This window comes from Chiloscyllium plagiosum, chromosome 1, assembly GCF_004010195.1.
Source record: "Chiloscyllium plagiosum isolate BGI_BamShark_2017 chromosome 1, ASM401019v2, whole genome shotgun sequence".
Classification (NCBI taxonomy): Eukaryota; Metazoa; Chordata; class Chondrichthyes; order Orectolobiformes; family Hemiscylliidae; genus Chiloscyllium; species Chiloscyllium plagiosum.
In genome coordinates this window covers 45885689-45905575 of record NC_057710.1, presented here as the reverse complement: position 1 = coordinate 45905575, position 19887 = coordinate 45885689, and the positions used below count along the sequence as shown (strand labels likewise).

The following is a 19887-nucleotide window of genomic DNA, read 5'->3' as shown; positions in this document are numbered from 1 at the left end:
AGACTGGAAGAGTGTCCAGTAGGGCAAGAAAGCAAAGACTGTTCACCAACCCTGGAGCTGTAATCCCAACTAGTGAGAAAAATTCAGAACGGAGCAAAGTGGACAAAACTGACTTCAGAAATAGATATGAGCACAGGCATCTCTCATTGAGAAACTGACCAAAGCAAATCTATTAGTGTGTATAATGCTAACTGCTTGCAGAAATTCACACACACATTCAAATAGACTTTCAATTTACAGTTTAATTTCTGACCGGTTTACAAAGAATAACTCCAATGCCAAAGCAAAACACCATTTTAACACAAACATACTCTTGACAGTGTATTTGTTGATATAGCATCTCTTTCCTTTCTAAAATTCTAATCCAGAAGATGGTTTCAGGATTTACTGAAAACAGTTTTATTACTGAATAAGGATACTACAGACGCATATGGAAATTCATTCAGAAAATTGGGGTGGGGGTAAGGAAATGTGGGTAATTCAGTAGACTTGACCAATTGTTATTTATTTTTCTAATAGTAAAACAATCCTAATTTTAATTGACTAATAATATTGTTCCTATGGGTGAATAGAAAAATTTCATTTAGTAAGAAAAATTGTGCTGCTGTTGACAATAAATGATTAGCAATCACACACATTACTGGTAAAAATCCAGAGTGAGTGAAACACTTTAAGAAGCTGTTTGGTTGATTGTTTTAGTCAAGTATACATTCCAATTATGCATATTCCATGGGCATCAAATTGGAGAGAGGAATTCTCCAAAGAAGCAGCATTTTCTAAATGTACGAGAAGTCAAATGGCAAAGAAAGTCTTTTTTTTTTCGATTGATACCCCTGAGCACCACAATCCAGCTTTCACTTAATGCACTGGATTAGTCAAGAAGAAAACAAAAATAAAGTTTCATACACAGCTAGTAAGCCATTTTAGAATCTAAAGTCCTACTGCGTAGCATTGCAAAAAAGCCTAAACAAAGTGAACAACACATAATGGACACAAGAAATATTTACCAGCAATGTGCTACTGTTCAACAAAGTGTGAAATGTATTGTTTGATCTTTGGTACACAGCAAAAAAAGCCACCATTAAACTTGGTTCACAGTCAGCTAGAATTCCAGCTAATGGCAACTTGTTCCCTTCCTAACACCCTGCAAAGATCCTAATGATGCGACTGGGAGTTGACAATCTGCTATTCAGAATAATGAGGTAGGTGTACAATAGAATATTCCCTTCTTTGGTACAACATTACAAAATTTAAAAAAAAACAGTGATTGGTGAAAATAAATGCTTCACAAGTGGCTTTACAATAAAAATACAAATTAAATAAAATGACTTCTATGAGGTATATTATGAGCATCTCTCTTTTTTTCTTATTAAATGTTAATTAGAAGATTCACGAGGTATTCGGCTGCATCTGTGAAGAGCAAATGGACAGGGGTAGAGGCAGAGGTTGCCATTTGAGTTTATCAGAAGTCAAGAAAAAGTAATCAATATACCAGCAAGATACTTCTTTCAGACTAAATTCTATAGACTTGACAAGCCTTTGCAATGAGCTGTTGGATTCTGACAGCATTAATTTGAACAGACACACCTCCACCTCCCCCTTGATTCCATTCAACAGCCTGGGTCAGTGCATCACTGTCAACATGATCATCTGGCCCTATTCAATAAAGCCACTTAATTGATAAAACTGCCCCACTGCTTTCTTTTTCTTTCTCTTTGTGCACTTAATCATAAATCTCCATATTATTGCTGCACAGGGACAGACGTGCAGCCATCATTGTGAACAACAGGACATGGATGATAAGACAGAATTGATCCCTGTAACACAGTTGTAGCTTTGTAAAAGGTCAGGCCCCAGATGTATTCCCAAGATTCTTGCCTGATATGGCAATTTCCTTTCGAGATCCAGTACCGTATGAACAATCCTTAAGCTGTTTTCTCTCTCTATAGTCTTATGAAGATTAAACTTCCTTCAGTATTTCAGTGTCATTCACACCAAACTCCATAAACATACAAGTATTAATCAGCCCATTTAAAAACTGTTCCCTTGCTTCAATATTGTACTATTTTCATTTTTCTTTTATATTTACTTTATATTAATATGATTGTTGAATTCAGCCCTGTGATTGACGCCATATATCCTGATAAATTATTCCTCTCTTTGGTAAAAGCTGAGTTACAGTATATGTTTTTTTTCCTGAAAACAACTGATTATCGAAATAAAATAATCAATCCCCCTAGATCATGAAACATTATTAAGATGCAAATATGATCAATCGCTATTCTTTTTTTCCTTTTCCTCCCCTTCTTTTTGGCCACATCTAATAAATCTTCCAAAAACTGAACGTTTCTGCAGTACACAATAAAATAGACAAGTGCGTCCAATCAGAATGGTCATCCTGAACCTCATCACCATCTTCATTGAAGAGTCTGTGGTTGTGTGGATGTCCATTTAGAAATATAAGTGTCAACCCACTTACAGAAAGCAACAGATTTACGCAAAGTTAAAATCTCTGATTTTGTTTTCTTTTTCACAAAATTTGAGTGGATTCCAGTCCAACAGTGATTAACTGTACAATATAGTAAATGTGACCCTCATGCATGATTGAGTTTATTTTCCCCATCACTTCACCTGCAAAGTTATTAATATTCTCATTGCAAACTTTCCTTGCAAAAAAAAAATACACTCTCAAAAAAAACACCAGAGTCTTCCGGGACTGTCTTGTGTGATCTCCTGCATATTGTTGAGGCTTCAAGGTGCAGAACTGGTCGGAGTGTGAATGTGAGATGAGGAAGAGGAAGGCTGGGCTTGTGCTGCTAATGCCGGACTAGGCATGCCCTGAGAGCTGCTGCTGTTCCCATTGCTGCCAGACATTGCAGGAATGACTGGCCTTCGTGCGAAGAGAACCCCTGGGGAAAAGTAAAAGTTAGAATTTGCTATTTAATACGAACAGACATATATGCAATGGAACACACGTGAGCATAGCACATGCTCAACAGACAGATAGGCATATTCTATTCCACTCTCTAAACAAACTCAAGTTAGTGTGAGGGTGGGTTGGAGACTCAAATGGTACCATTTTGGGTTCTATCTCGGACTAAAATTGAAAATAAAGAGGCAGTTTATTCTGTATCCTCCAACTGTCCATTGAGAAACAAGTCATTCCGCTGGGACAAATGAACAATGCATGTGAGACACTGCCTCTACCTGGCTGTACCTGAAAAATCCAGTCAAATGCTGTACATACATAAAGAGACTCTGGTCTGTTTCAACCAGTAGGACTGTGTGTCTATTTGCAGGAATCTTCTAAATTTCAGCAGAGTAAGAATCTTCATTGTCAGTCGAGCAGGTAAAATATAATGGAGGTTATTAAAATGACACCAGCATTTGATAAATACAGCTATGCTACTTTCTCTTGGAGCAGGATTTCACAAACAAGAGGGCTCAATTTTCAAAACTATTACCAGGTCATTTAAGAATTAAATACAAAACAGGTTTCAGACAAGTGTCAGTAGGTGCCTAGAATTCTGTTCCCATAAGGCTGTGGATGCCATATCACTTTAAGTTACCAAGATGGAGATGAATGTACTTTTGTTTGGTAAAGGCATAAACGTACATAGATCAAAGAGAGGTGAATGTTGTTGAAGTACAGATCAGCCTGGACATAACAAAATGGATGAACAAGTTTGAGAGGTTGACGGATCAATTCTTGTGTACTTTATAAGGCCATGCAATTTTGTATTGCATGAAATTGACTCATGTGTCAAATTGCCAGTGTCATGCACTCCTGTATAATTAGCTTGTTAATATATACAATGAATAACAATATAATTTTTACTGCATTTTGCAGTTTATTAAGATGTATCACTTCCATTATCAATTTGATTTTGTCAGGTATCTGGACAATTCGCGGGTTGTGAATGAGTTCTGCTCTTGAGTATTTTCATGAGTTGATTTGTACGCATGTTGGAGCACAATACTAGGACAATCCCTGGTATGGAGGGATTATTTTATGAGCAGAGACTAAACAGGTTGGGACTGTACTCACTGGGGTTTAGGAGAATGCGAGGTGATCTCATTGAAACACATAGGATTCTTAAGGGGCTTGACAGGGTAAATGCCGAGAGGATGTTTCCTCTCATGGACGAGTCTGAGATGAGAGGGCATAGTCTCAGATTAAAGGGACACTAATTTAAGACTGAGATGAGGAAGAATTTCTTCTCTCAGAGGGTTGTGAGTCTTTGGAATCCTTGCCATAGAGCTGTGAGGCACAGTCCTTGTGTATATTTAAGGCTTTAGATAGATTTTTGATCAGTAGAGGAATCAGAGGTTACAGGGAAAGGGCAGGAAGGTAGACATGAGGAGTGTTGGATTAGCCATGATCCTATTAAATGGCTGAGCAGGCTCAACGCACCAAATGGCCTACTCCTGTTTCTATTTCTCATCGTCTTATGGTCTTAGGGCAATAAAATATTTGTTCATAAGGATGAGGAAACACTCACATGGTGGCTCTTTAAAATTAATATTAATACAGCCTTGTATGGGAGTTTCTTCAGAAGCATGAGTATTCATAAATTAGATGTTTAATGAATTGGGGATCATCTGTACAATTTTAGTAGGTAATAAATATAGAAGTAAATTCATAGTTTTGATTGCAAATTCCTCAAATTTATAGTATGTTCTATTTTAATTATGGAGAACCTTAGGTTACGGGTGGCCTGGTGACTCAGTGGTTCGCACTGCTGCGTCACAGCAGTGACCCAGGTTTGATTCCAGCCTCGGGCGAATGTCTGTGTAGTTGTCCACTGGGTGCTCTGGATTCCTCTCACAGTCCAAGGCTAGATTGATTGCTATGCTAAATGCAGGGTTATGGGGATAGGGTGCAGGGCTGGCTCTGGGTGGGATGCTCTTTGGAGGGTTGCTGAACTGGATGGGCCTCTTTCTACCCTGTAGGGATTTTATGATTAAACAACAAGGCCTGCTGTGCTGGCACAACTGAAACTAAAAAGAATACAAGAGAAAATAATGAGATTTAAAAAATCGCAAAATTTGAAGGAAAGTGCCACTCTTTTCCTGTGACTTTTCAATGAACCCACATTTTGCAGCCACAAAGAATATAATGAGCTTCTTTTCAGTGATTATAGTATTTGTGGGGGAAAGTATGCAATCCCGTTCAATGCAAAATCATCCTGAGTGTATTTCCATTCAGCTCTGAATAATGGGATCAGTATAGGATTTGATGCTGTAATGCCAAATAATTTCAATTTAAAATCTTGTTTTATTTTGCACAATCATCCCTTTTGTCTTTTATTCTTATTTGCCTGACTTCCATTCTATCACTGACTCTCCATCTTATTCTTTCCCCTCTCACCATTTTGTTTGCCTCTGTACTTACTTAAACACACTGCACATTGAAAATGTTAGCTTTCCTCAGTCGTCAACCTGAAATGCTAACTGTGTCTTTTTCCATGATAAGGGCATCTCTTATTTTTCCAAATTCTAATGAATAAAGACACAACCTACTGAACCTCTCCTCAATAGAAAATCCTTCTGTGCTTAACTTCCTGGATTTGATGCTGCCTGACCTGTTGAGTATTTCCAGCCTTTTGCATTTACATTTCAGTTTTAGATCTTGGTGCTGAAGGTACTGAATGTTATTTTGAATTTTCAGTGACTGCATACAAGAGTGCTTTGGTGGTGACCACCTCAGGTCAGTGTCTTCAGTACAATATGGAATACAGAAGCTCGCCTATTGCAGTGCTTTACAAAAGATTATCAGGAAGGACAGGGTCTGAGGGTCATTCAGCACACATTTAGTCACGATGGCCAAATTTGTTTCTGACGATTGTGGATAAGGGTGAACTATCAATGTTATCTACCTACTTGGGATCCTGAGAAGACATCAGAAGGTGGGTGCTAAAAGGGTGTGTTCTCCACTGGAAGACATGAGGAAGTACAGTTTAAAAATCAGGGTTCTTCCAATTAAGGAGGTGTTGAAAAGAAATATTTTCTCTTGAAGGGTCATGAGTCTTTGGAACTCTCTTCCCCAGAGAGTGGTGGACATAGATTTATTGAGGCAAAGGTAGATGCGTCCTTGACTAACAAAGGAATTAGAAGTAGATGGAAATCATAGCATCATAGAATCTCCTCTCACTTTAAAAATGTGCCCCTAGTTTTGAATTCCCCTGCCTAGAGAAAAGACCTTTGCTATTCACCTTCTCTTTGTCCCTCATGATCCTGTAAACGCTATGTAAGGTCACCTCTCAACCTCCTACATTCCAGTGAAAAAGGCCCCAGCCTATCCAGCCTATTTTTATAACTCAAACACTCCATTCTTAGCAGCACCCTTGCAAATCTTTTCTAAACCCTCTCCACTTTAATTTTCTAGAATGATGGAGCAGGTCTTGATGGGCTGAATTTCCTACTCCTGCCCCCATAGTCCTTTGATGCTGGAAAAATGTAAACACCAGCATTCTTTTGCACACTGTGGAATGATTGGAAATATAAACAGGGGCTATGGATAATTATGGCTGGCCTGGTATCAGGCAACTCAAGAGAGGCTTTAAAGTATAGAGACTGTGCCATCTGTCATGAAAGATGGTGAATATTTCACTGCAGTTCCACGTGCTGCTTTTTTTTTTCTGGTCAAGACATAGAATGACACAGTGGCTCAGTGGTTAGCACTGCTGCCTCACAATGCCAGGGAGACTGAGTTCAATTGCACCTCCGGAGATTGTGCAGAGTTTGCACATTTTCCCCGTGTCTGCGTGGATTTCCTCCAGGTGCTCTGGTATCCTCCAACAGTCCAAAGATGTGCAGGCTAGGTGGATTGGCCATTCTAAATTGCCCATAATGTCCCAGGTTGTGCAGGCTAGATGGATTAGCCATGGGAAATGCAGTTTTACAGGGACAGGGTGGGTCTGAATGGTTGCTCTTCAGAGTGTAGGTGTATACTTGATGGGCTGAATGGCCTTCTTCCACACTGTAGAGATTCTATGATAATGTTTGCAACAACTATCTAAGATGCAGATTTTATTTTAGTATTGTTTTGCTTCAGTGTTTAGCACAACATTCTCTGATAACTATTCCAGTCCTATCCATACGTCCATTCCATCCCCCTACCTCCTCATTCAATCTTATTTAATTCCATGTTTCCATCTGTTCCTTGAGGAGCAGGTGGAAATTAAAGGGTAAGTGGACACGGCAGAGAAGGCGCTGGGCTACCAATGCTTACACAATGGTAATTAAACCCTCAGCTCAACAACACAGTCTGGATTCTGCAGTCTGTTTCTCAATCTAAGACAATGAGCACAATCGACCACAAATCAACAAGGGCAATTTCAAGATATTTAACTTTTTTAACTGCATCGGACTGCCACTTCATTAGAATGGATTTTATAGTAAAGACATCAAATTGTGTATAGAACTTAACGCCACTGCACTGCTATAAGTTATTGGATTTCCTGCTTGCAATTACATCGGAAAACAGCCTTCTATTTACCTGTGTAGACAACTCCATTTATTTCTATTGACATGTTGATGCTGCTAATGCCATTTGTAGACAGGTTCAATGCAGTTTCTTGTCTGTCATCTGCTGGGGAAAGCAAGAAGAAGAAAATACCAATATGAGTGTCAAAAAGTAAAATAGCTGAGAGAGTAAACTAGAGATGATAAGCTGACTCCTGGGACCTGATCGCACCGGGATATTTGATTACTAAGTTTCTCTTAACAAATAGCCCAAATGTTTTTCTTCCCCTTCCTTACATGCCTGAAGCTGAAGGTGAAATTGGGTGCAATTAGTAAAATTCTTTATGACCTACAGTTTTCTTTCTAACTCGATTCTATCAGCTTTTAAAAATGAAGTATGGGCATCTAACCACTGCTTTTTAGTTATCCCTCCTCTTTTATACCTTGATCTGTCGTATATTATGAGGTTTTAGTTTACACCCAGATTTTGTAATAAAAAGGTCCTCTCTAGATTAGTGGTACAATATTTTGTAAGCCAAAAGGATATCTATTATAACAGGCATAAGACAAGAGAAAAGTAACCCTTGACCGATCAAAGTTCACTCACCTGATTTAAATTTGAAGCAAAGCTTGGCCATTAACTGTCAGTCATCATCTAACTAGTGCACTATCCAAGGCAACATCTCTACCAATCGAAGTCCATTGGCCAACCAATCACCATGCTCATGTCACATTTATACTCACAGTATAAATATTGTGTTCCGGTTTGTAGTGATCATAATGAGATCAGCTAGGTGGACCTCAAAGAATACAAGTTCCCTGATTGGGGCTGTTAATCTGATCCAATTAGAGAGCCCCACTGACAGATTCAAACAGGAGTGTCAGAAGTTCTGTTCACTCTGACAGCTGGCTCTGAGGAAGCAGGACCAATGTCAAGTACAAGTGCACGTGCAAATAAGGGGTGACTTGATGATGGAATACCGGCTTGTGTGGAGTTATTTTACCTTTCAGAGTCATAGAGTCATAGAGATGGACAGCACAGAAACAGACCCTCCAGTCCAACTCGTCCCTGCCGACCAGATATCCCAACCCAATCTAGTCCCACCTGCCAGCACCTGACCCATATCCCTCCTATTCATATACCCATCCAGTTGTCTTTTAAATGTTGCAATTGTACCAGCCTCCACCAATTCCTCTGGCAGCTCATTCCATACATGTACCACCCTCTGCGTGAAAATGTTGCCCCTTAGGTCTCTTTTATATTTTTCCCCTCTCATCCTAAACCTATGCCCTCTAGTTCTGGACTCCTCCACCCCACAGAAAAAAAACTTTGTCTATTTATCCTATCCATGCTCCTCATGATTTTGTAAACCTCTATAAGGTCACATCTCAGACTCCGACGCTCCAGGGAAAACAGTCCCAGCCTGTTCAGCCTCTCCCTATATCTCAAATCCTCCAACCCTGGCAACATCCTTGTAAATCTTTTCTGAACCCTTTCAAGTTTCACATCTTTCTGATAGGAAGGAGACCAGAATTGCACGCAATACGACTTTTACATTGGTAGTCTTTCGAATTCTTGAGTACAAGATGAAAATCTTCAACTAAAGCAATTTTTTTTCATCAAGTTCTCTTTCACTGAACAACTATTGAGCTTAAAGCAGTATTTGTACTTCTGATGTGTTACTTATCTGGATCTCAGTGAACACTGAGCATGAAGTGTGTGCTTTGGTAGGCATTCAACCATAGACCAAGCATTGTCAGTATCATTGAATCTTAAAACACAGAGAATTATTTGGTTGATTGCTGACTTCATGAAAGAATTATCCCATTTTGCAGACACATCTTTTCTCCTCCCTTCAAACTGCTGTTCAACTCTTCTCTAATTATTCTTGGATTTTGTTCACTACCTATCCAGTGAGTGCTTAGGATCATGGGTCTTAGGAACAGGAGTAGACCATTTGGTCCTTCGAGCCGGTTATGATGATCTGGTTGTAGTCTCAACTCCAGTTGCTTGCTTGCTACGCTATAGTCCTTGTCAGTTAAAATTTATCTAAAACTGCATTGAATGCATTCAATGAACACCAAATCTTTCCACCTCCCAACCCCACACTCACCTCTGCTATTTGCTGTGAAAGAGTACCACAATACTAACAACACTTGGAGAGAATAAAATGTTTCTTCATCATCATCTTAAAAGGCTCTTATGCTGAAACTGTTCCTTTACATCTGGTTTCTGTGACAAGGGAAATTCCTTTCGGAATCCACCCTGTCAAAACTCCTCAGGATCTTACGTGGTTTAATAAAGTCATCTCATTCTAAACCCCAATGGATAAAGGTCCAACCTGTTCAATCTTTCCGCCTAAGATAAAGTTAAAAAATCACATAACACCAGGTTACAGTCCAACAGGTTTAATTGGAAGCACTACCTTTCGGAGTGCTGCTCCTTCATCAGGTGGGTGCACTTGGTGTTCTGTGATTTTTTAACTTTGTACACCCCAGTGCAACACCAGCACCTCCAAATCATGCCTAAAATGAACCCTTCATCTCAGGAGTAAGTCTAGTGAAACTTCTCTGAGCTGCTTCTCATGCAAATTTTGTCTTTTTTTTCAATTAAACAATACTTTGGATGTGGTTTCACCGAAGTCTTATATAGCTGCAGTAAAATTTCCCAACTCATTTTCTATTCCTATTGCAATCAGCAAAAACATTCCAGGTTTTTCTTCCTAATCACCTACTGTACCTGCAAAGTAACATTTTGTGATTGAAGTACCACGATCCTCTGTACCTCCAAGTTCTGCAATTTTTCTCTGCAATTATACACCACAGTAACTGTCTGCATCAAAAATGTTTTGCTTCCTTAGAAAAGCCACATACCATCAAAAGGTACAAAGCCAGAGGGTAAGCTCAGAGGAAAGTAAAGTTGCTTACAGTACCAACATCTGCACAGGATGTTTTCAGGTACCAGCAGAAAACATCACTTACTTAATCTTATGCAATTAAAACAGATGCTGAGAACAGTGGGCTAAAGAGAGTGAAGCTACTACTATGAGCCACAGGAAAGAGAAAGTTACATGATGCAAAAGTCAGCCATTAAAATAACAGACATGTTGCAAGCTTCCTTAGTGAATTATGAAGTCCTTAGATCAAAACCATTATATGTTGCACAACAAACACAAACTTTAAAATAAAAACATAATGAAAAGGAAGCAGAAACTGCATCAAATTGAAGGCTAAAATGTTGTAGCACTTGCTTTAATTAAAACGTTGAAAATTACTGACAAGAAGGCTGATCCATAATATGACATCATGTTCTCCTGCAGGTGGTGAGCCTGGAGGTGAAAAGGCACTTAATCATGCAGACTGGTAGCATACTCTAACCTCTACCGTTTTCTCAGCTCCACCAGGATTAAGTTCAGGGAGAGAAGGTCCCTGGTTGTGCTAGCTGCCCCACCACCACTTGAGGCCCACGGATTACCCTTCATACTGTGCATTGTCCATCATCAGGACTCAGTGCCCCTTTTCACTTCACATTCCACAATTTCTTTCAGTGCTTTTTCCCCTCATTCTCCCCAATTATTCTATTCAATTGTGTAACCTTTTTTTTTATCACCTTTTACTATTAGTCTCTTGTATAAGAAGTGAAACAAACTACTCATTTTGTATTGTAACCTTCATTCAGTATAAGATTTATTTTCTTCACTTCTAACCAATTTTAAACTTTCTTTAACAATGCTTTTACGTTTTATGTGTCAATAAAATTCTTTATTAGTCCTTTTTTAATAACTGCAGGGATTTTTTTCCTGTGCCTCTTCTTCTTTTCCAAGTTTTCCCATTTCCCATCTACATTTTCAATTCTGCCCTTGGTAGTATTTTGTACACAACTTCAAAGTATTTTCATCGAATCACAGAATTATCAAATGGTGCAGCATAGAAGGACCTATTCCACCTATTGACTCCATGCAGCTCCCTTTAAAAAAAAACTCAGCTCATTCTACTCGCTTACGTGTCACATTTTTAAAAGTTTCTTTTAAAGTCTGGTCACTTTAATTATCTCAGGAACGTCAATTTTGTTTGCTACATGCTGTTTACTTCTTGTTGGAACATGTCTCATCTCTATAGTAATTATCACTTTGAAGGTTTCATTTTTTTTGCACACTGCCATTTCTGTTCATTTCTCTTTTCACTCTAACTTGTCTCCCATTCACATCATCTGGGACCATAACAAGTGCATACCTGTCTATGCCAGGTCAGATGACCAAACCTACCACAGAGAACTGAACTTTCTTTTCCCAGGGAAACCACCTTGGTACCAGGATGACTCCAAAAATGTTTACATGTAGAATAAGAGTACAGCCATCATTTGGTCACTAGACTGCTTGTATGTGGAGTTCTCACCCTCATTTCATAGACAGAAAGTACACAGATTCCTCAAAACTGAAATGCTACGCAACAGAACTGCCATTAAATATGTGAGCGCATTTCTGTTATGATCTCAAATGAAACTTCGACGCACATTACACCCTAATCCACTTGCGTTTTGTCCAATTGAACTTCTGCAGCACCTACTTGCCTTTCAAAGCCCAGTCACAGTAGATAGTAAAGATTGGATATATGAGCCTGTGTTCTCAGAGTAGATATCTGGATAATGTCTTGCAGCAGCTGATGCTCCACATAGGTTAAGACACTACGGCGGCAGAATGCTGAAGATTTGACTCAGACCTTGCTCAGGGTATAACTTACCAATGCGTACCCAATATTGATATTTGAATATGAAATGTGGGCAGATGTTTTATTCTACAGCACAGGCATATCTCACCTTTCTGGGGAATGAAAAAAGTTTAATAAAAGCAGAAGGTCTTCATACGCAAGTATGGAAGGTCGGGACCATACAATATGCTGTCAAAAGTACATTAAACATCACTCTCACGAAACAGAAATAAAAAGTCTTTTAGTATAATCTGCTAGGATTTTCCCATGTAAGGCAAACAATATTATCTGATTATTTGAACAAATTACACAGTATACTACTTCAAATGTACAATTATATAGAATATCTTAACATCTAGTCAGAAGACAGTTAATTATTACTTCTTGAAAAAACTATAGACAAATGTTCATGCCCACAGCGAAGAAGACAGTAAGTTTAGAAAACAAGACTAATTCAAGCAGAAATGAACTGAAGTTAAATTTCAAAAACCTGTAGGACAGATGGAAGGAGGTCAGGAGTGCCATACATTGACATGAGGGAAAAGAATTAATTAAATTCAGAGACAGTGAAATGGGTCTCGGTTTCAACACAACAAAATATACATGTCAGCCTGTTACTATGGCAACAAAATGGAAATGACAAGGAAACGTATTCTAGCAAATAAGTAAAGAAAGAAAAGCATGTTGGTTATAGAGAATTTAAGATTCCAAGTGAACAAAGAGAATGTTGCTTTTCATGGTGATGATGTGCAACAAGTTAGAGTAGGGTGGCTCAGTGGTTAGCACTGCTGCCTCACAGCACCAGGGTCCCAGATTCGATTCCAGCCTCGGGTGACTGCCTGTGTGGACTTTATATGTTTTCCCCGTGTCTACGTGGGTTTGCTTCGGTTTCCTCCCACAGTCCAGAGATGTGCGGGTCAGGTGAATTGGCCATGTTAAATTGCCCATGGTATTAGGTGCATTAGTCAGAAGGAAATGGGTCTGGGTGGGTTACTCTTTGAAGGGTTGGTGTGAACTTGTTAGGGCTTGTTTCCACAGTGTAAGGGATCTAATCAAGATTAATGAGAAACCTGAAACAGAATGTAGTGTCTTCACATGAATTTCCCCTCCTCGCCTTACCTCTACTATTGATTTTAATATTCATAGGGATCTGTGTTGCCATGGCCAACAGGTTCTGCTGCAGTGCTTGTTGCATAAGTCGTTGCTGCTCTTCTGCCACAACTGAGACCTTTTTCTCTGGAGGCTCCCCGGAATCCAGCTTCTCACGCAGCTGGTCCAGGGCAGCGGCCTGAGCTGCTGCTACCTGTGCAGTGGCTGCCTGGGCTGCAACAGCCTGAGCTGTGGTCACATGATGACCAGCGATACTGAGTGGGATTGCTATTCGATTGTGTCCGGCTGTCGAGGGCATCGATTCTTCTAGAACAAAAGGAGAGAAGGAAACAATCCATTACCAAAAGATGAGGTCGCTGCAAAGAATTCCATCAAATCCATAATAGGACCACAACTTACATTACTGCCACACCTCAGTCAGGTCATGAGGTTTACAAGGGTCAGATTTTGATGGATTACAAAAATAAAAATCTGATTAATAATTCTTAAGATTTTCTGTGAAAATCACTACTAATATAATTACTAATCACTAATAATATACCACTAAATAATACATCTGAAATTTAAAAAAACTTTTGATGAGAGACTTTGATATTTTTATTCCTAGCCTTCCAGTGCTCTTTAGCTCATAGCCTCCAAAGAATTCCAAATTGACAGGACACGTAATCTATTCTGCACTGTATTGTGAAAGGTGCATTTTAAAGGAAGAAAAAGTACCTTTCTGTGCATCAATGTCAATCTGAAAATTATGTGAAGTACACAACTCTGGTGGAATTCAGAGGGTGAGGTGGCTACGTCAATAAGTGGCACCTTTTCTGATGAGGAGATGAATTCTCATTCCAGAGGTGAAGTCGTTGGTAATTTTTGCCTTGTGCACCACCAGCAATTTAAGAGTGTTCCAAAGGTACAACAGAAATTCTACAAGAAATATCCTGGTTAACTAATGCAACCTCTCTGGACTTTGCCTTTAAATAAAACATTCTAGTATATCCATTATTTTTGTGCACCAATTTGTTAATATCAGAAAAATGCACATTGCTAAGTGTGGCAATGATCAATCATTCTTTTGTCCTATTTGCCTATGTATTAAACTGAAATTGCCTACTCATTTTCTCACAAGAATCATTTCTTATTAAAAAAGTACTTTCCAATATCCTCGCATCTGCTGCTCTGCTTTTGGTGGTTATGGGAAGGAGCTGCCAAACAGGTCTGCAAGAGCTGGTACTTCAGTTTTGTCTTTCGAAGGACATGTAAAGATTATGGGCTACATTTTGCTGCTAAAGGCAAGGTGGGCCTAAGAACATTTAAATGTTCCTGTGTAAAGTAGCCAGCATTTCTTAGGGACTGTCCATGTGCAGTTAAATGTAAAAATCCAAGTGCTGCTGTCTGAGATGCTCACATCCTTGAAAAGCTTTTCAAAAATGGCTCACCCACCATCCAACTCATTGTTCAATCACTTTGAATTTAAACATTTGAATTCAAATGACTGTTAACTGTCAAGCAGCATGAATAGGTGCATTCTTCATTACTCTAAACAACCTCTCTGGCACAGAAAATTAACTTTAAAAGCACACTGTCTCATTCCTACGGTTGTTAATTAGTGTTGGATACATTAAATATTCATTTAACAAAAAGTGCATTAAAGCAAAATACTATGGACACTGGAGATTTGAAATAAAGCCATAAAAAGCTAGAAAAACTCAGCAGATCAGGGAACATCTATGATGAGAGAAACAGAGTTAGCATGTGGACTCCAAAAGCTTTTCTTCAGAATTGAAATGGGCTGGAAAATGATGGTTTGTGCTGTTAGCAAAGGGGTAGGAGGGGCAAGTGGAACAGGCATCATGGTGGATGCACAGGTGTGAAGTGATTTGTAAAAAAATCAGATAGAAGTATGTTGCTGCGATAAACTAACTGCAACCTCAATTCTTAAACATTAATAACAACTTTAAAGGACAGGAGCTTCCTGTGCACTGACAGCTGTCAGTTTTATAAATTCAGAATGAATCAGTCATCTTTATGAACATGGGACAGCCAGAAGTGAGGTGACTACAATGTAATTTCAGTTATTTTCCCTTGCTATGAAGAAGCTTAGGCCTCCAAGGATTGGTACATGGAATGGAAATTTAAACGACTGGGCATTAGGTGACAAATGGAGCAAATCAACTCTTGATATTACCCAACTGTAACACTGAAAGAAAATGCAAAAGCACTTATGTCATAAATTACATTTACTGCTTAGTAGGCTAGCAGGCTATGATGTTTACACACATTTTGAAATTTAGTTTTATACATTTATGAAAAACAACATTGTGCCTTTGTTTCAGTAATTTAATAATGAAATCTTGTATTTGCTTGAATCACAGTTTCTTTGTTTATAAAATCATTGAATGATATAGTACTGAATGATACCATGCACTTCCCATTGAGTCTATATCAGATCCTTGAAAACACTGCCCAATTAGACCTACACCCTAGTATTTTCCTCATAAGCATGCAATCTCTTTCCTTTTCAGTTATGTAGCCAATTTTGTTTTGAAGGTTACAACTGAATCTGCTTCCGTCGTCTTTTCAAGCAGTGCATCCCAGAATATAACAACACCCTGTTGAAAAAGATATTTTCACTTTCCCCAGATTGCCTGGTTATCAACCTCTTCATCCACCCAATCAAAACACATAATTTTGATCACCTCTACTTATACTCCCTAAACGTCTCTGGCCTAAAAACAGAATCCCAGGTCCTCTATCTCTCTAAATAACTGAAGTCTTTCATAGCTAGAACTATTTGATAGCATCATTCAGCTCAACACCCACAAGAGATCAATAGTCAGACACTGAATAATACTCTCATTTACGGCTTTTGTTCCCTTGGGTTCCAGCCAGTAGGAACACCAGGTAAACATGTTTTGTTTGACAAAATTAATCAAGTTTGCTTAAGTGCAATTACAGTGGTGTGTTTTTTTTTATTAAGGCAGTGCATAAACAACTCCTTGCACATTTCTCCTTGCATTTCCCATACTTTTATATTTAAATGAATTGTGGTCGCGGAGGGATGGGGTAACTACTGGTTAAGTGAAACTTTGCTCAGGACCCAGGAAATCCTTAATCCACCTTTGAGTGATGGCTCAGAATGTTAATCACGATCAGCAATTAATCACTTCAACCATGAAACAAGACATCACTGTTCTAATCTCAGTGTCCTGATATTGTTTTAGATCTTCCTATATTTGCTGTTTATAGCATGATCTAAAGATCTTTGATTATGTTGCAACTGTCTCCTCAATATTAATTATTTCCCATGTTACAGAATAGACACTAAATGCACTTATTAGTGACAGGTATCAGTGACACATACTAATAAAGCATGCCATGGTTTAAAACCTCAGTCCCATACTTAGGAATGACTAAACTTTCTTTATATACATACAAGAATGAATGAAGGTGACCAAAATGGTGGACACTATAGTGAAAGGAAGTACTTCCCCATTTCAAGGATTGATTTTAGTTTTATAACTGTACATATGCTTAATGTGCACACACATTCTTACCCTTGATTTCTCCTCATCAATAATTTGAATTCTTAGACAAAGATACCTACAGTGCAAACTACAGCATATCAACTGCGAATAAGTAAATGCGCCTTAAATGTTTAACTCAATGCACAAAAGAATTTGAGTCCCTGGGATATTTCTCCCTGTCTCTACATAGAAACAAAGTTACAAGCCAACTATATGCCATTGTGCCTCTTGAAGACTGTATTCCATTAATTCAGTGTTTTACTATGTAAAAATCTAAACACAATACCTTTCTTTATAGAAAATCCATGGCTAATATGGCTGCCATTATGTGTGGATATAGCTATAGTTGGCATCTGTATCTTAGGAGAAGATAAGATAGTTGGCGTCCCCACAGGGGAATAGCTAAACAATGTAGATCCATAACTCTGCCTTCGGCCCTCTCGTCTGTTGCTATCAATAGCTGCCTGCAACTCTCCAGGTGAGCTCAGCCCTCGCTTTTCACATTCATATGGATATAAGTACTTCATGTATCTGGAAGGCAATGTAAAGAAAAATGTTAGGTATAGGTGCAAATACTCTCTGAAACATAATTCGTACTATTGCATTCTCATTCTCTTCAATGTGTGCTTGGTGTAATTCTGGGACTGTAACATCTTTGAATCCATTATACCCATCATGAATACCAAACACTACCAGAACAAAACATAGTAAACTTTACTTTAAACTTCAGACCACTCTTCCTTAGAATCAATCCTTCAACTTTATTTTAGAAATCATGCCTTTTACAGCGCTATGTGATGTGCTGTCAATTTCTAATCTGTAAAGAAAGGTACTGCATAACACAATGTCACACTGAAGCAGTAAGTGTTCACTGTATTTTACTGTATTATTCACTATAACATGCAAGTGATAATAAATCATTCTCATTCAAATTAATATGAAAATTCAATTGTCGCTCAGAAAAATCAGGTTTGTTGAGTACACAATAGGGACATTATGGAAAACTAATGGATGGTCATGATTTGGAGATACCAGTGTTGGACCGGGGTGTACCAAGTTAAAAATCACACAACATCAAGTTATAGTTCAACAGGTTTAATTGGAAGCACTAGCTTTCAGGTGGACACCCACCTGATGAAGGAGCAGCGCTCCGAAAGCTAGTACTTCAAATTAAACCTGTTGGACTATGACCTGGTGTTGTGTGATTTTTAACTAACGGATGGTGGTATTGATTGGGGGATTTCCATTCAGCTGCAGGTTGTTTTGGGGCTGAGATATATTGGTTAGGATGAGGTACAGTTTGATTAACAGGATGGGAAGAGTGCATAGGAAATACAGGGGATGGAAATGTCTTTTTTTGGGTGGGGAGGGATGTACATTGTCAAAGTCACAGGATAGCTGAGCAGGAGGCAGTCACCCCCTTCCCTGGCAATAATACTGTCAGGTTTCACATTGTTCCTTGGACTCTTGGCACCAGCCTACTTCACTATGGCAGAAATCCAAGTGGTGGTGGAAGGAAATCATCAATTGGCTGTTTAATAACTATTAACTGGACACTGCCATGGTGCTGAATTTTACAGACTCACATGCCATTCTACTCCCTTGGAAAATGGAGCATTCTGTCCTTGTTGAATGAATTCCCAACTGCTGCAGCTTGTCAGTATTCTACTTTATAAACTTGCATGACCCACTTCTGAATAGAATTACAATTATAAATTGGAATATCTTTGTTTTAGAAGAATGAAGTGGGAACTAGAGTTTGTATTTTTTGGCATTAATACTCCAATACATTAATTGGACTGAAACCTTTATGTTTCTACATAGTTCAACAAATTAACGTGTTCAAAAGACTGGAAGTATTGAAGACAAATTCACTAATGATAGAAAGACAGGCAGGAAAGCATGTTGTGAGAAGGACATAAAAATTCTGCAAAGTAAGAAAAGTAAGTTAAGTCAGTGGGCAAAAAAATGTCAAATGGAGTATAATGTAGCAAACACAGACTTATTCACATCGATAGGTTGAATAGAAAAAGTGGATGATTATTAAAATGGGCAATGTTACGGAATGCAGCAGTACAAAGGGATCTGGACTTCCTTGTATGTACATATCACAAAAGTCAATATGCACATACAGCAAGTAACTAGGAAGGTAAATAAAATGTTCTTCTTTAGTGCAGAAGGGATTGAATATAAAAGTAGGGAAGTCTTGCTCAAACTATACAGGACATTAGTGAGGAGAAAGTGAGGTCTGCAGATGCTGGAGATCAGAGCTGAAAATGTGTTGCTGGAAAAGCGCAGCAGGTCAGGCAGCATCCAGGGAACAGGAGAATCGACGTTATGCCCGAAATGTCGATTCTCCTGTTCCCTGGATGCTGCCTGACCTGCTGCGCTTTTCCAGCAACACATTTTCAGGACATTAGTGAGACCAATCTGGAGTCCTATTCAGAGTTTAGGTTCCCTTATTTGAAGAAGGATATATTTGCGCTGGATGCAGTTTAGAGAAGGCCTGTTAGGTTAATTCACAGCATGAAGGATTTTCGTTTGAGGAAAGGGTGAACAGATTGAGCCTGTATCCATTGGAGTTAGAAGAATGATCTTATCGAAAACATATGGTTAGAGTCATAGAGATGTACAGCATGGAAACAGACCCTTCTGTCCAACCCGTCCATGCTGACCAGATATCCCAACCCAATCGAGTCCCACCTGCCAGCACCCAGCCCATATCCCTCCAAACCCTTCCTATTCATATACCCATCCAAATGCCTCTTAAATGTTGCAATTGTACCAGCCTCCACCACATCCTCTGGCAGCTCATTTCATACACGCACCACCCTTTGCGTGAAAAAGTTGCCCCTTAGGTCTCTTCTTTATCTTTCCCCTCTCACCCTAAACCTATGCCCTCTAGTTCTGGACGCCCTGAGCCCAGGGAAAAGACTCTGTCTATTTATCCTATCCATGCTCCTCATAATTTTGTAAACTTCTATAAGGTCTCCCCTCAGCCTCCGACGCTCCAGGGAAAACAGCCCCAGCCTGTTCAGCCTCTCCCTGTAGCTCAGATCCTCCAACCCTGGCAACATCCTTGTAA

At 39.0% G+C, this 19887-nt stretch overlaps 1 protein-coding gene across 5 annotated transcripts in view; it reads right to left on the bottom strand.

Annotated features, from left to right (window-relative positions):
- Nucleotides 1-230: 230 nt before the first annotated feature.
- LOC122544065 (AT-rich interactive domain-containing protein 3A-like) overlaps nucleotides 231-19887 on the bottom strand; it is a 456905-nt gene continuing 437248 nt past the window's right edge. For 3 of the 5 annotated variants that reach the window (XM_043683096.1, XM_043683297.1, XM_043683359.1), the window contains exons 5-8: nucleotides 17089-17333; nucleotides 13294-13590; nucleotides 7502-7594; nucleotides 231-2909 (exon numbers count right to left, since the gene is read on the bottom strand). In XM_043683096.1, coding sequence (XP_043539031.1) covers nucleotides 2752-2909; nucleotides 7502-7594; nucleotides 13294-13590; nucleotides 17089-17333 — 793 coding nt within the window. In that variant the 3' untranslated portion in view covers nucleotides 231-2751. The remainder of the gene's footprint in view (nucleotides 2910-7501; nucleotides 7595-13293; nucleotides 13591-17088; nucleotides 17334-19887) is intronic. The other 2 variants (XM_043683170.1, XM_043683220.1) reach the window with 2 other exon arrangements.